The 15,455-nt window shown below is 34.6% G+C and overlaps 3 protein-coding genes across 4 annotated transcripts; 2 read left to right on the forward strand and 1 right to left on the reverse strand.

Moving 5' to 3' along the window:
• Positions 1 to 4,405: 4,405 nt before the first annotated feature.
• On the forward strand, positions 4,406 to 6,530 carry LOC9300197. Its single transcript, XM_002864075.2, has 2 exons — positions 4,406 to 5,252; positions 5,363 to 6,530. The coding sequence occupies exons 1-2, from the start codon at positions 4,792 to 4,794 to the stop codon at positions 6,324 to 6,326; spliced, it is 1,425 nt and encodes a 474-aa protein (XP_002864121.1). The 5' UTR covers positions 4,406 to 4,791; the 3' UTR covers positions 6,327 to 6,530.
• A 5,136-nt stretch (positions 6,531 to 11,666) lies between these two features.
• On the forward strand, positions 11,667 to 13,253 carry LOC9300198 (proline-rich receptor-like protein kinase PERK10). Its single transcript, XM_002864076.2, has 2 exons — positions 11,667 to 12,862; positions 12,998 to 13,253. Exons 1-2 carry the CDS (start codon positions 11,939 to 11,941, stop codon positions 13,103 to 13,105), a joined length of 1,032 nt encoding a protein of 343 aa, XP_002864122.1. The 5' UTR covers positions 11,667 to 11,938; the 3' UTR covers positions 13,106 to 13,253.
• LOC9300199 (probable aminotransferase ACS12) lies at positions 11,793 to 15,437 on the reverse strand. 2 transcript variants are annotated; one of them, XM_021029058.1, is made up of 5 exons: positions 14,976 to 15,437; positions 14,738 to 14,872; positions 14,450 to 14,483; positions 14,323 to 14,365; positions 11,875 to 14,213 (listed from the first exon to the last, which is right to left on the reverse strand). In XM_021029058.1, exons 1-5 carry the CDS (start codon positions 15,315 to 15,317, stop codon positions 13,364 to 13,366), a joined length of 1,404 nt encoding a protein of 467 aa, XP_020884717.1. In that variant the 5' UTR covers positions 15,318 to 15,437; the 3' UTR covers positions 11,875 to 13,363. The 2 variants fall into 2 exon arrangements, with proteins under 2 accessions (XP_002865872.1, XP_020884717.1); XM_002865826.2 differs by having other exon boundaries at positions 11,793 to 14,213; positions 14,323 to 14,483.
• Positions 15,438 to 15,455: the final 18 nt, after the last annotated feature.

Consider the following 15,455-nt stretch of genomic DNA (forward strand, 5'->3'; position numbering starts at 1 on the left):
ACTTCTTATTTTCTCATATATTTCCTTTTATTGATCTACAAGAAACATAATGACATCAACAAAAAATAATTTTTTGTTGGGTTGATGCGTAAATATTTAAAAAATAATAATATAGCATATTAGTTAGATGAAACCCAAATGGATAAACAACCCTCAATTAGAAAGATTATATGGTTGGATATAAGTTAAAATGGTTGACTAACAAAGTCGATTGCATTAACCTAGTAATTATTGGTGAATCTAAAGTAGTAGTGCTAAATTTTCTTAGGGTCCGCTTCCGTTTGACTCTACATCCTAAAATTCTTCCACTAATTTTTGTTTACCTGACTTATGTGTCATGACAATCATCTCAAAATCTCACGATTATATAGCTTTTTGAAGAATTGTTGAGATTACCACACAGAAAGATTGTTATGATACATGTCTCAGTTCCATTCAATGTTCCATATATCACGGGGCTTATCTCGCAAAATTGTGTCTGATTTTTCCAGCCTTCCCAATATATACCAAAGCAAATCTATGAGAAGCCCATATAGATCTAGAACATCTTTATAGTCATGTCTTATAGTTTTTATTTTTTTCCATTCTATTCTATGAATAATATACATATATAACTTTTAGTAATGCATTACGACATACGATTGAACAAATTTATAGTTGACTAGTTTTCTATTGTTAATTGCATTAGTTAAACAATTGTCAAATGTTACTAACATTGCTAAATTTATTCACATTTTATGCTTGTAAAGACTAAAAGTGAATGTGCTACGTATCGAGATCTAGAGCGATATATCCTACACCACAAATATTAGAAAAGACTGTTAATACTTTGCGAAATCGATGAGTAGAGTAGACTCATTTGTAAAATCTATGTTTATTTGGTCCATTTAATATATCGTATATAAAATTTGCGGCGTCTGAAGACTGATTTGGATGAAACACGTTTTTAAGACATCAATTGTTCTTTTTTTTCTCTTGTAAATTCACTTATATAATGGCAGACACAATTACTTGAGATGATAAAAGAAGATTAAGGCTTCACTAATCGTAAATCGGGTCAAAGCAAACAAAAATGCCACCATTTAGGGATGCGTCCTCAAATCTCATAACCCAATCTCTCTCACGAAGCTTCCTTCTCATTCAACTCCACAAATTCAAAAGTATGAAAGTATTCAATTAACCATTTTTGAACATTTGTAAAGATTTTTAATTTAAGCAAGTGGGATATCTAAAGACATGCATGTATACAAATACACACATATTAATGTGTAATGTGTGTACGGGGGTTTCCATGCTAATTTGACGGGATGTCTCTTTCTCCAATCACTACAAATCCCGGTGCATCAGCTGGATTAAATACAATTTTATTATATTTTTGTTAAAAATAATTAGTTCATGTAAATATTATAAAAACGTCCCGAAAAATTAATGTTTATTAGTAGTAGCATATAAGATCATGAGTTATTTAGTAAGTAGTTCAACTAGGTTAATTAGATAGTTTTTATTTTGCTTTAGATTTCGTTCATTTTCTTTGCAAAATAGTATAAATAAAAGTACATATAAAAGCATGAACTATGACTACTGATGCGTGAGTATGATTCTTTTTTCATTCTATTTTGTAAAATAATAAATTTCATTTTTTCAGTTACATTTAAAATTTACTTTAATAAATATTAAAAACTTATAAATTACTTCTCTTTTTTTCTATTGTTTGAAGATCACTTGTCACCCATTGGTTACATATATGTGTCGGTAATTTATTGATAAAGATTAACGATCTTTTTTTTAAAAAATATATATATTAATAATTGGGCCAAAACCCTAAAAGGTCTGGGTTTTACAAAAAAACGAAAGCAAGTACAAAAATGAGAAACTTGAACCCTAGCCGTCACCGGAAAAAAGCTCGTATTCTAGTGATCGTCGGTGGCAAAGAACTCGAGCGTGAATACTGGAGAATACAAGATCCACGGCTTTGCAACAACATCAACGGATCAGGTTCATCATCGGAAGTATTCCGTTTTCGACTCTGATCCCTCACCGACGAGCCATCGCTCTACTACAGATCTCCCAAAACCCTAAAAGATTAACGATCTTACCTAAAGTCGACGATTGATTTTGGGTTTTCGACGGGTATATTATTTACTGACTAAGATTCATTGATATTGTTAATTTCTAACACACATTTCGACGGTAACTAATAAATTGATAAGTAACATTACCGACAAAATATTAGTGATATATTTATCAATGGATCGGAATATCGGATCCGTCCATCACTTGTAGTATAAGATAATGAACTGACTAAAATCTGATGGAAATTTTTTTTAGTGGTTCTTAATTTAGCTAGATATGATGCATGCATCGTGGTTTCAAAGGTATATATAATAGATTGATGAAATGAAAGAGACATAATTGTTGATTGAGACCAATTATTAAAATATGAACATGCATGCATATATATATATATAGTTTGTCCGAAAATGCATGTTACGAAAATTTAGATAAAATCACAGCATGCATGAGAAATGTAACGGAAGCCTTTTTTTTTTGCATCTAGTAAATAAACTTTCTTAAATATTTTTTTGTACGACTTATAATACTCTCGTAATTAAGACTAATCATCTTTAACATATATTACATATAGATTCTCAATTTCTTTGTCGAAGCAAAAATCAGCATTAGAAAGAAAAAAAATGTGAAGTTGAACAAAAAAGAACACATGTTGATATGTCACTTAGAAAACAAATCGCAGTTAGAGATTTTAGAAGATCTGGACAAAGTTAATTAGATATTAATCGAAGTAGGAGATTTAATATAGAAAGTAATCAGAATAAAATTCAAAAACTTGAAATTCTATAGTAGAAGGAATAGATCTAGCTGAATCTTTACTATAATAGTCAAATATTTATTAAACTTTTTTTTGTTTTGAATGAATATTTAAACTTATTCAACTAAAAAAACCATGTTACATTATATGTATCTTTGAATAGAATATTTTTGAACGTTTAAATGGATTTTATAATAAAAGAAGAAGAAACACCTGCGGATTAGCTTCTTAAATCGAACCAAACCCGAAGACTATCTTTGAGCTTGTGTGAGCCAAAAGATTGAATGGAAGTTTAGAATTACACTTTTAGAAGGTTTATTAAACCTCAAATTACACCAAAGTTTATCACAAATTTGTTTGTTATACGGTAATAAGATTTTTTTTTTTTGTTGGTTAATGAACTGAAGTATTTTAACAAGATCCCTAGCTATATTTTCCTCGGAAAAGGGAAATTTCGCTCCACCAAAAATTAAACTATAAGGAAAACGTAAAAAAAATAGTTTATTGGTCTATTATGATTAAACAAACAAAAGAAAAGAAAAAACTCCCTTTGACAAGTTCCAAAAATGCATATTTAGAATTTCTAGTCTATTATAGGCTTTATAGCTATAACCTTGCCGAAATGATCAATTTAAGTTTCGTCAAAACAAAAAAAATTCACTTTCTGTGTCATCCAGAAAAACATAAATCTCCAAACCCATGTGTTAGAAAAAAAATATAAAAAAAAATCTATGTATATATATAGAAAAAAAAATAGTAAGAAGATTTTTGTTTTTTTTTCTAAGAATTGTTTTTGAATTTTATAAAGAGAGATATTAAAAACATGAGAGAGAAAGGCATTGAGGCATGGGATTTTGCCTCTTCATTTAACGACAATACTTCTCTTCCTCACAAATGGTTGCCTTACCATTGGTTGGCATTCGCATGCATCCTCCATCTTATTTTAATTATTATTGTCGTTAATATATTAAACTATATAGAATCTTCATTATGATTATCGTAATGCCTTTGTTACGCCTTTATTTGCTCCTCATGTGCTTACTCTTACCTAGCTCATTTTCGAACTCCAAACTAAAACTTAGTTCATAGTTTTGAAAGATTATTGGTGTAATTGTCAAACATCTTCTACAATATATATGATCATATAGTTACGTCAAATAGTTTATTTCAAAGTACTTGATCATGGTTTTTAGTCTATTGATTTTTGGAGAGTTTATAGAAAACTTTTTATCAAATAACATACTCAGTTGCTCACTCTTAAATTAGTCAGGTACTTTGACGATCTATAAATACTATCTATAAAAAAAAAATAACTCAATCTTTTGAATTTAAAATATGAAGTAAATATATATAATAATTAAACAGCAAGAACTTTGATGAAAATAGTAAAGGTTTGAACATAAAATCTGAATTGATCAGAAATAAAACAAAAGGAAACCACCAGCTCTTAACTTTTTACATACATTTACACAAAAACGACACAAACAAATTTGATTTACCTTTTACAATGTTCTTATCTTTAATCGTTTAGATAAAATTTGACCCAAAAAGATTACAAATCTCTGTAAAAAGAAACAAATCTGGTATATAAAAAATATTGGTCACAAATCACAGTCAAGAAAATGTATGTGTTACATTTTATGGATAATGAAAGAATAATAGAATAGAAATAAGAATTGCTGAAGAGGACTCTAGTTGACAAACACATCTTACATTCATTCCAAATCATTTAAATAATGTAAACGAATAACCAAACGCATTATTTCAATAAATAATATATTCTGATACCAAAATTTTAAAAATCTAAAGTGTAATGATGAATTGAACACCCCACGAGCCATTCACACTTTCAAAACTTTTTATTCTCCTCGAAGAAACTATAGATTATATCTCCCATTATCTCACTATCTCCATTTCCTTCTTCAAATCAAATCATTCCTTTGCCTTTGCTCCAAACCCACCAAATGGCTCTTGAAACTTTCCTAATAAAACTTAAAAACGCTATTTCCTCCAAACCAACTTCTCGTCGACCTCTCCGATCACCTCCTCCGATCACAACCACCACTTCCTCCGTCGGAGTTTTATCGTTCGAAGTGGCACGTGTCATGACCAAACTTCTCCATCTCACTCACTCTCTTACCGACTCCAATCTCCTCACTCTCCGAGACCACTCTCTTTCCTTAGAAGGTCTAACCAAAATCGTTAACGGCGACGAAACTTTCCACCTCAGCCTTGTATGTGCTGAGCTCGCCGATAGCCTCGCCCACGCAGCTAACTCGGTTTCAAGACTGAGCCACCGCTGCACCACGGCCAGCCTCCGTTCTTTCCACCGCTTATTCCATGAATTTGCCGACATGGGTCGTGACCCTCATGGATGGGTCATGAACTGCAAAGACGCAGAAGCTAAGAACAAGAAAATCGAAAGGTAAACCAAATTTCTTTACACTTAAACATATAAAAACAGAGCAAAAAAACAGAGCAAGAAAACAGAGTATACCACAAAGAGATTGATTTTGTTTTTGTTGATGGAAACAGATATGTGAGTGTGACGACAGCTTTGTATAGAGAGATGGAAGAAATGACGATGTTAGAGAACTCTTTGAGAAAACAAAGTTCACAGATTGGGATCGAATTCGAAGAAGAAGACGACTTCGAGAACAAGAAAGATGTAATGAAAGTGATAGATCTACAAAACAAGATTGAGAGACAGAAACAACATGTCAAGTATCTAAAAGACAGATCTCTATGGAACAAAAGCTTCGACACTGTCGTGTTGATTCTCGCCAGATCGGTATTCACAGCACTCGCTAGACTCAAATCCGTCTTCTCCTCCGCCGCAGCCACTGGCTACATGGGCCACACCGTCGTGTCTTCTCTCCCTCGCTCTCTCTCTTCCTCTTCTTCCTCTATGAATCTTGTTCACCCTAGCCCAAACGACGAGGAGAGAGACAAAACGGCGTCGTCATCTGCGTTTCTTGAAGAAAGCTCAAGACTTTTGAAACCTCCGGAGACAACTCTCGGCGGAGCTGGTGTAGCGCTTCACTACGCGAATCTGATAGTAGTAATGGAGAAAATGATAAAGCAACCTCAGCTTGTAGGTCTTGACGCGAGAGACGATCTGTATTCAATGTTACCGGCGAGTGTGAGATCGTCTCTCAGGTCAAGGCTAAAAGGAGTTGGTTTTTCGGCGACAGACGGTGGCTTAGCGACGGAGTGGAAGGCGGCGTTAGGTCGGATCTTACGGTGGTTGTTACCATTGGCTCAAAATATGATTAGGTGGCAGAGTGAGAGAAGCTTCGAGCAGCAACACATGGCGACGGCAGCGAATAGTCAGAACAGAGTGATGTTAGTTCAAACACTTGTGTTTGCAGATAAAGTTAAGACAGAAGCAGCCATAACAGAGCTTCTTGTTGGGTTGAATTACATCTGGAGATTCGAAAGAGAGATGACTGCGAAAGCTCTCTTTAATCTACAGTCTCCTCCTACTAATTACAGCTAATTTTTTATTGTACAGTTTTGTCTTCTTCTTCTTCTTTTGTTTGATGGGTTAATTTTGATTTTTTGTATGTTTTGGTTTAGTTTGATAATACGAATTATGAAAGTGATTTGGGTGGGTTTATATAAGAAAGATGATGTAATGTGTAACAACAATGTAGATATTGCAATGAATTTGAGTGATTGTTTTCTTTCTGTTTAGATTTAATTGTTGAAGAATGAAAATCTTCATAACAAATAATTGTTTTATATTCATTCTTCAACAACTAAATCAAATTATTATTATTATTCATAGGAAATGGTATTTGAGTTAAACCAGCTCTTATCATGAAAGTTTTGTAGCTCAAACCGGTGGTTAAATTATTTACAAATTATTTACAAATGTGTACCAACAACTATGCTTAGGCTTGGGAAAAAAAAAACCGGACCCGAAACCCGGACCGAAAAAACCGGTTCGGGACGGGTACGAGTAAGAGGAAATTATTTTATTGGGTACAGTTTTTGTAAACCCGTGGATATCGGGTCTCTCCGGGTATTACCCATTACCCAAACATAGTACCCAAATATCCGAACATATAATTAAATATCCAAGATATTAATTATATATAATTTTAATATAATTTGATTGTCTAGAATTAGAATTATAAATCTAAATATGTGAATTAACTTTAGAATTAAATACCCAAAACAACCAAACTATCCAAAATGGATTTTATCCGAACCCGAACGGGTTACCAATGTTATTTTTGTCAAAATTTAGCAAAACGTATTCAAATATAACTAAATTTATTAAAATTTAACAAATTTTTAAGGTTTTTTTCGGATACCTGATATTTTACGTACAAAACCCGACATTTTACATAAAAACACTCAAACCGAACGGGCATCCATATTTTTTTTGGTATTTATAGGGTCTAAATGTTTTTACCCAAACCGAACCGAATCCGAGGATACCCGAACGGGACCGGAACCGAATGTTTAGAAATACCCGAATGGGTCATAAATTCATTACCTATTTATCCCTAACCCGAACGGATTTTATCCGAACCCGAACGGATTACCCATATGCCGAGGCCTAACTGGCTAACTATGCTCTTAAAAATTCATACCAATCTACAAAATTTTGTGAATTTAGAAAAACATATATAATTAATTTTTTATAAGTAGATTTTATTTTTTTACTTTTAAATTATTTGACTGAAGATTATAGGGTAGTGATTTGTATTACATTTAAACTCTTTTGCTCAAAAGTGTGCGTATGCAAATTGAAGACGAAAAACAAAAATCATCCAACTTAATCAAATCACATGTTTTGAACTATCTTTTTTTTACAGCGTTTTAGTTTCTTTGTAATGGTCATAACAAACCTAATTACCAATAAGTTTATGTTTAATTAATTGATTTTATTTTATTTCTTCTCCTTTTTCTCTTGATCTTTTTTTCCTTTTGTTTTTTTTTTTTGTCAACCACACATTAATTATTAAAAAATTCCTTGATTGGTTGCCCAATTAGGAGGAGTAGTGTTTACAAAAGTAACTTCGGAAAATAAAAGTCTAGAATAACGGGCTAAGCAGTCAGCCTTAACATTACATAAACGAGGAATAAGAGAAAGCGAGAATAAGGGGAAAGAGTCACGGAGCAGTCCAAAAGCATCTAGCAGATTAGAGAAAGCGGGTCATTCTTCAGGTGATTGTACCATCGAGACTAACTCTGAACAATCTGTTTCAAACGCCTGACAATCAATCCTTCTTGAAAAGACATTCTTCATGGCCCAAATTAACGCTTCCATCTCCGAGTAAAGGGGGAGGGGGATCTCCGGAGGCACTTTGCACCAAGTAGTATCGTTTGATCATTTCCTTGAAAACACCACCATCCTATACCCATAGTTGGATCCGAAGATTTCCAAGAGCCATCAATCCGACATCTTATAGATTGGATAGGGCTTTCCAAAATTTCCGTATCAATACTAGTTTCGATCGGTTCCAACTGAGCATCTTCCCACATTAATTTCTCGTTCAAAGCGTGATTTAAAATATCTGTGGGATCAGATTGAATTCCTTTGAAAACTTTTTTATTCCTATCTTTCCAAATGAACCACAAAATCCAAGCAAAACAATTGGTTCTTTCTCCCCCATCTAGAGGAGGTGGTAACCTCCAGTAAAGATAATCTAGATTTGAAAATTCCGAGCTTAGAGGAAAAGAACCTGAAACCATAGGTATTGTGGATAATTCTCATATTTTTTTAAAATGAGAACATTCAAATAAAACATGATTTATTGTTTCCTCTGCCGTCTCACACCTTTTACAGATAATATCACCATGAATCCCTCGTTGTGCTAATTTTGAGATAACTGCCAAGGATCCCAAAGCAATTTGCCATAAAAAAATGTTTTATTTTTTGTGGAGCTTTGACTTTCCAAGCTTGTACCTGTAATTTTCTATAAGTTGGACCCCATTCGGTCTTTTTTTCCTTTTGTTAAAGTCTTGATTTTGTTTTCTTTTTTTCCGATTCAAGTTGGGAAAACTGAATGTTTTGTAAAACAATAGTAAAAAATCGTATGCAAAAATTGTCTCTAGGTCCTAGGATGCTAGAACCATAAGTGGGAGTATTTAGTATCGTTAAGAGTTATACTTATGATGGATCTCCTAGGCTAGGTTGCATGGAATCAGAAGCGGGTACGTGGAAGCGAAACGTTTGGAAACGTGGAAGCGATTTTTTTAGAAATTTTAGGAAGTGGGTACGTGTTGGAAGCGTATATAGAAATTAATATACATATATAATAAAACATTAAGCATTATATAATATTAAAACATATAATTAACCACGTAAATCTAATACATAAATTTTAAATACTTCAACTACAAATAAAAACCAAATAGTTTATTTTTACAATTAATATAAATAAAATAGTTCAAAGTCAAAATTTTAGATCACTATCTTCACTCTCATTTTCTTAATTCCATCCAATAAAATAGTTTCAAATTCTATTTTATCGATAACACATCATCAAATTCAAGTTTCTCAAAGTTTATTTAAGTCAATTATTCATTCCAACATTTTCCAAATAAATAATTTATGTCGTGGTTATTTTGTTAAGCATGATCTTTTAAAAATAAAATAAAAAACTTAGTATGCAAAAATTTAAATTTTAAATTAGTTTTGGTTTCTTTTAATTGTAAAAAATACTATAAAAAAATAATTTCATGTTTCTTATTAATATTTGATTATCAAATTTTTTAAATGGAAACGTAAGCTTCTAAAATGGAATCGTAAGCTTCCAACGAGTTTCCAAAGTAAATTTTTTGGAAACGCTATGGAAGCGAGATTCCAAAAGCTTCCAAAAGCTTCCAAAAGCTTCCGATTCCGACTAAGCTTCCAAAGCGGGAAGCGGACCTTCGACGAAGCTTCCGTGCTTCCTAGCTCCTAGGTAGCTAGCAAAAAAAAAAAAAGGATCTCCTAGGTAAAGTTGCTTGCTTTACTCCTTTAGTTGGAAGGAGCCGAGATTAGAAAAGAAATATAAAATTTCAGAAAAAGTTCTACATATGAATATTGATGATATTAGATGTCGAATATATCAAGTGCACCTAAAATGCTTTGAAATTCGTTTTGACTTTACAAAGAAAAGTACTACTCAAATAGTTAGATGGGTCCAGCTCCTGCTAGAGATCAAGAGTCAGCTAAAGTGTTTTCATAATATTTTGGTGGATTAGTTTTAGGGAAATTGAGCTGTGTAGCCATCTAAAAATTGTAAATAATTAAGTGAAATGATGTTTTCAAATCAGGTTAATGATCATTAGGAAACATGGAATTTTATGTTGTTTTTCTTTCCAGAAGAATTGTATAAAGATGAATATGCTATGTTAAGTAAGCCGTTAAGGTGTCGATTTGATATATAATTAGAATTTTAAATAATTTTACCTTTTAGATGTAAATTTCTGTTTAGTATGTTTATAATTCTAAATTTTTTATAATTGTTTTGTTGTTGTGGATTTGACCATAACTCTACATATTGTTCTCTGCATGATATTTTTCGTTCCTAAGATTTCCTTACGACTTAATCCACAACTTAAATTGTTCTCTAAGTAATGTATTTTTTTAGTTATAACACACAATTCGTTAATTCAATAAGGTTAGTAACAGTTCACCCAAAAAAAAAAAAGATTAGTAACAAAACAATGGCTTGATAAATAATTTAGGTTTATTGGATCCTAACAGTGGGCCAACGAGACGAGCCCAGTAGAACATTAAAGTAAATGTCTCGCCGTTCGGGTAGTATAATGACGACACGCTGTTCAACAAACCTGGAAGAAAACGGCAGCGAAAAGTAGAGAGCTTAATATAAGAGGGAGTCCCCCCACATCGGTTGAAAGAAAAAAGAAGGCTTCGAGACTTGAGTATAAAATAAAAACTTGTGTGAACAATACAAGTACTTACCTGGACGGGGTCAACTCGTGATCAAGAAGACGAGTGGCTTATGCTAGCGACCGACATCGCACATTAGTCTTGGGTGCTTAGCGTAAGGTCTTCCCAAGTGGAAGAGCCTACGTCATTATTTGTGGCAGAGGGGGTTTGCGTTCGCGCAGCCCCTACCATTATTTCAGTCATAATTATTTTCATTAATCAATTGTTAAAGATATGTCCTAATGTCTCGGTTTAAGCTTGCATTGTTTTTGGTGTATTTAGTAAACCCAATTTAACGAGATTTCAGAAATTTTTTTAAAATCTATGTTTTTTGTGAAGATAAAACAAATTTAATGGTTACATGTTAATTTCCATCATATTGTGGGTATATGACCAATTTACTCCTTAAGTTTTATTGATCACCTAGCCCATATAATATATTGATGAAGAAGCCTTCTCTAAATAAATCTAGAGATGTTCATGATGGAACTTGTCCCTTGATGTCTTCCTATAAATATATTTTTGGAACCTAAAACATATTTAGTTTTCCTTCTGTATTTTCTACAAAGTTTGTTTTCTTCTATTCAAGATTCAATATTATAATTGTTATCTTGCAACAAATTCTAAAATTCATATGGATATGGTCGAACGTATACTATAAAGAAAGGGTGAGCATTGATTCATGACCCACAACTAAAAGTATTCAATGATTTTTTGTTTGGTTCTCTTAATGGGTTGGTGAATTTGTATCTGAAAGAAACAATGTTATATTGAATGATTTATGATTGAGTTAAAAATAAAAAGAAGAGGCTAGTGTTCCTAAATGAGAAATCAAAATTGGGTTTGGACTTAAGACGCCATTTATGTTCATACTATATATCAAAAACTCCAAATGGTGACATGACAAGAGTTAGTAATTCAATTGAAACAAAATTATGAAGATAAGATTAATGGATTAGATTGTGAGATTAAGTGGAACAGAAAATGATGACAAATAAATAAAGTCAACATGAAGTGGATCTACAAGTTTGGTGACACGACACCAAATGGTTTAGGTGAATCTTCATGAGAAAGAAGAATAGTTAGCTCTGATCCCACGACACACACGCTTTAAAATCCAAGTGGTTTTAGTTACTAACACAACATCTCATTGACTATTCAAACTCATAAAAAGCCTATAAATATATAGAGGACAACGTAAGAGATACGAACAAATGTCTGAAATGGAACCTAAAGAAACAAAACCACCTCGAAAACAATTGAGACAGCCTCCTTCTGTTCCTTTCATTTGGGAAGAACGGCCTGGCTTCCCCAAGAAGAATTGGCAACCTTCACTAGCCACTTTTGTGCCTTCTCCTCCTCTGCTTCCGCCACCTGTCCCAGTCCCGGTTAAACTGGTCACATCGGTTCCTTTCCGTTGGGAAGAAACGCCAGGAAAACCACTCCCTCCATCCTCAAATGACCCACCTCAGCTTCCACATCCACCATTGGAAACCGCTACGACGACTCCATTACCGCCTCCGGTTCCAGTTCCCGTTAAGCAGGTTACTTCAGTTCCGTTCGATTGGGAAGAAACTCCTGGACAACCATACCCATGCTTTGTTGATACCAATCCACCTGAGCTGTTGGATCAGCCGCTGCCACCTCCTCCCATGTACGGTGAGGTTGAAACCAGCAGCGATATATTTGATGACGCAAGCAGTGATTCCTTCAGCTCTGTTCCATCTCTATTAGCAACAAACCGCTCGGTTTCGATATCTGGTGCTGTTGCGGTGGATGAATTTGATGACAACCTGAATAGAGTGACAAGATCGATGCCAACATCGCCAGCTTATGAATCTGATGACAGTACGAGCAGTTACATGACGGGAGCTTCCAGTCTTGTGGGAGCTTCGTTCTTGGAAAAGCTCTTTCCACGTCTTCTTCCATTAGAAAAGGTCAAATCTGCTGATTCTGAAGACGTTCAGGTTTCTACTCATCCGTTGCATGAAGAAGTGAAGCTTACTACAGAATCTGACAACATGAGTATTGGATTTCCTGTGAGGGCGCCGCAGACACTTGGGGAGCTGATAATGATGAGCCGAAGGAGAAGTTATATGAGAAGAGCTGTTGAAATGAGAAAGCAGAATCCTTACAAGGTAAAACTCTCAAATATCTTTTCTCTCAGTCTATTCCAAAGCCAAATACACAGTAATAGTATATCAGGCTCATACATAAATTCAATCGTGAAAAAAGATTCTGAAATGTTGACACTTGCCTGGATAAATTAGCAGGAATTTACAAAGAATGGAGCTGATAACTGCTGCCTTTTTGTGCCGGGAATCAGAATGATAGAAGGCCTTGAGTGGAAAAAATACCAACCGAGGTTGAAGCTCATTTAGAAGAAAACACTTACAAAGATCCTCACAATTTGTATCCCGAAACAGCAAATTTCGGAAGTCGTTTCTCTTTTGATAGACAAGAAACTTGTATATGCAGTACCGTAAAAATAGATGCGAGATTCAATGCCAGACTCTTTCAGTTGCAGAACAAGGAATTCATCGTTTATTTCTTTCTTCTCTTTCAAGCTATAACAACTTGCCAAAATAATGTCTACCGATAAATAACAATATCACACTAACCTAAATTCTGGTTCGACCTCAAGATCTAGATGATTCCCTAAGCTGTCTGATCCGTTCCATAATCACTGGGATATCTTCATCAGCTAAAGCGGTAAAACAGCACCTGAACCAACCCGGTTCAATACAATAACAGGCTGTTCCTGGAGTGGCATTAATCTTAGCAACAGTCAATAGCTTCTCAAATAACTCGAGTTCTCCTTTCTCACTGTAAGATGTCAGTAAACTGCTCATGTCAACCCAACAATACAACCCACCACCACTCTCAGCACATGGAATTCCTAATTGTTTCAAACCTTCCACAAACCGAATATGCTTATCCCGGATCCTTTGCCTGTGTGCTCTCATGTATTCCTCAATGAATCTAACATCAGATAGCAGAGAGATAAGTATCCTTTGGACAGGAACTGGCACTGATGAAAATCTCATCAGCTTCTTTGCAGCATTTACTACGTCTTCATGAAAGGAGTAGATGACTCCAGCTCTAAAACCGGGAATTGAAAGGTCCTTTGACAAGCCATAGATGATATGAACCCTACTCTTATCAAATTCCCCTGAGCCAGCAATCTCAGCCATGCTAACAAACTCTTTGTCCCCGTAAACAGAACCCGCAAATATTTCATCAGATATAACATGGATGTTTTTCTCTTGAGCAAATCTCAAAATATCTTGGAGTGTCTCCCTAGATAGTATGTTCCCAACTGGATTTGACGGGTTTGAAAAGAGGATGCCAGAAACCTTACTTCCTCGTTTTCTAGCCTGATTCAAAGCTTGTTCCAGTGCAGAAACCGTTACAGTAAAATTGTCAGAGCTACGGCAGTGTACTGGTATAAGCTCAACTCCTGTCCGGAATTTAATATCCCTGTCAAAGCTGCAAAATTAAGTTTCCTTAGTACAATCGCATAGAAAGGGAAGACTGACGTATAAATCAAAAACTTCCATCAGATACAAATGGTCAAGAAGTGTATGCTAAAAATTACCCTGGATAATATGGTGTCGGAATAAGAAAAGCATTTCCATGATCTGCCAAGCAGAAGGCCAGTACTTCAATAGCAGGAGTCCCACCAGCTGTTATAACCATGTTTGACGGGTCAAATGATACATTACCTCCCATTATTCGTGACATGAAATCAGCAAAAGCCTGAAACATGATAAAATAAATAGAATAGACGAAATTCAATTTCCTTGGCTACAATTTTGTGAAAACTAAATCCACAAGTTTAAATACACAAATTTCTGATATATAATCAACATTCCTTTGATCCTATACAAGAACAGATATCAATCAAACAAATTCTAAAACAATTTTGCAGTCAAATCTATAATTAATAACTGCAAAAATCTATTCATGTTCAAGAAACTGAAGAGTAACGAGTGAATGTTATCTACACTTACCACTCTAAGTTCCAGTAATCCTTCAAAAGGTTTATACATTGCGATACTACTAATATCAAATTCACCATCATCAGATTGCATCATTGAATCCATCAAATTCTCAGACATCCATCTCTGAAGCAAGTCAAAGCACAGCTACAAAACTCGCAAAAAGCAATCCCCAATGAAAATCAGATTAAACCTCATATCAACAATCACAAAGAGAGAGATAAAACATCGGAAACTTTCAAAAACTCACCGTACTCTCAGCTAATCCAAGCTGAATAATCCCATCCGTGTTCTTAATCCGATCGTACGGATCCGTCTTGACTCTCTCCAACCCAATGTAATAAGGCGAATCGGGAGGTTTAGCCACAGGAACCGCTCGAGAGGAGACTCGAACTCGTCCGATCGAGTTTCCACGAGAGAAGAGATTAGTCCGTGACGACGTTCTCGGTAATTCCGCCGGGTCGGAGGGAGGAGGACGGCGTCGTTTTAGGTAAAGCTGGAGAAAGTAGAAGAGACAACAAGGAATGAGAGAGCCGACGAAGAGACCGCCACGGCCGTGGATTACGCCACGGAGAGGTACTATCAGCCTCATCGGAAACGGCTCCGCCGCGGCGATAGAGTTGCTCCGGCGTTGAAGAGAGATTCGAGCCGTTCGTTGAGAGGAACGAAGTTGAAAAAGAGGGACAAACTGTGTGGCAAAGTGTTGAACAAATACAAAAGTTTTGAGATA

Source organism: Arabidopsis lyrata (genome assembly GCF_000004255.2).
Source record: "Arabidopsis lyrata subsp. lyrata unplaced genomic scaffold ARALYscaffold_8, whole genome shotgun sequence".
NCBI lineage: Eukaryota > Viridiplantae > Streptophyta > Magnoliopsida > Brassicales > Brassicaceae > Arabidopsis > Arabidopsis lyrata.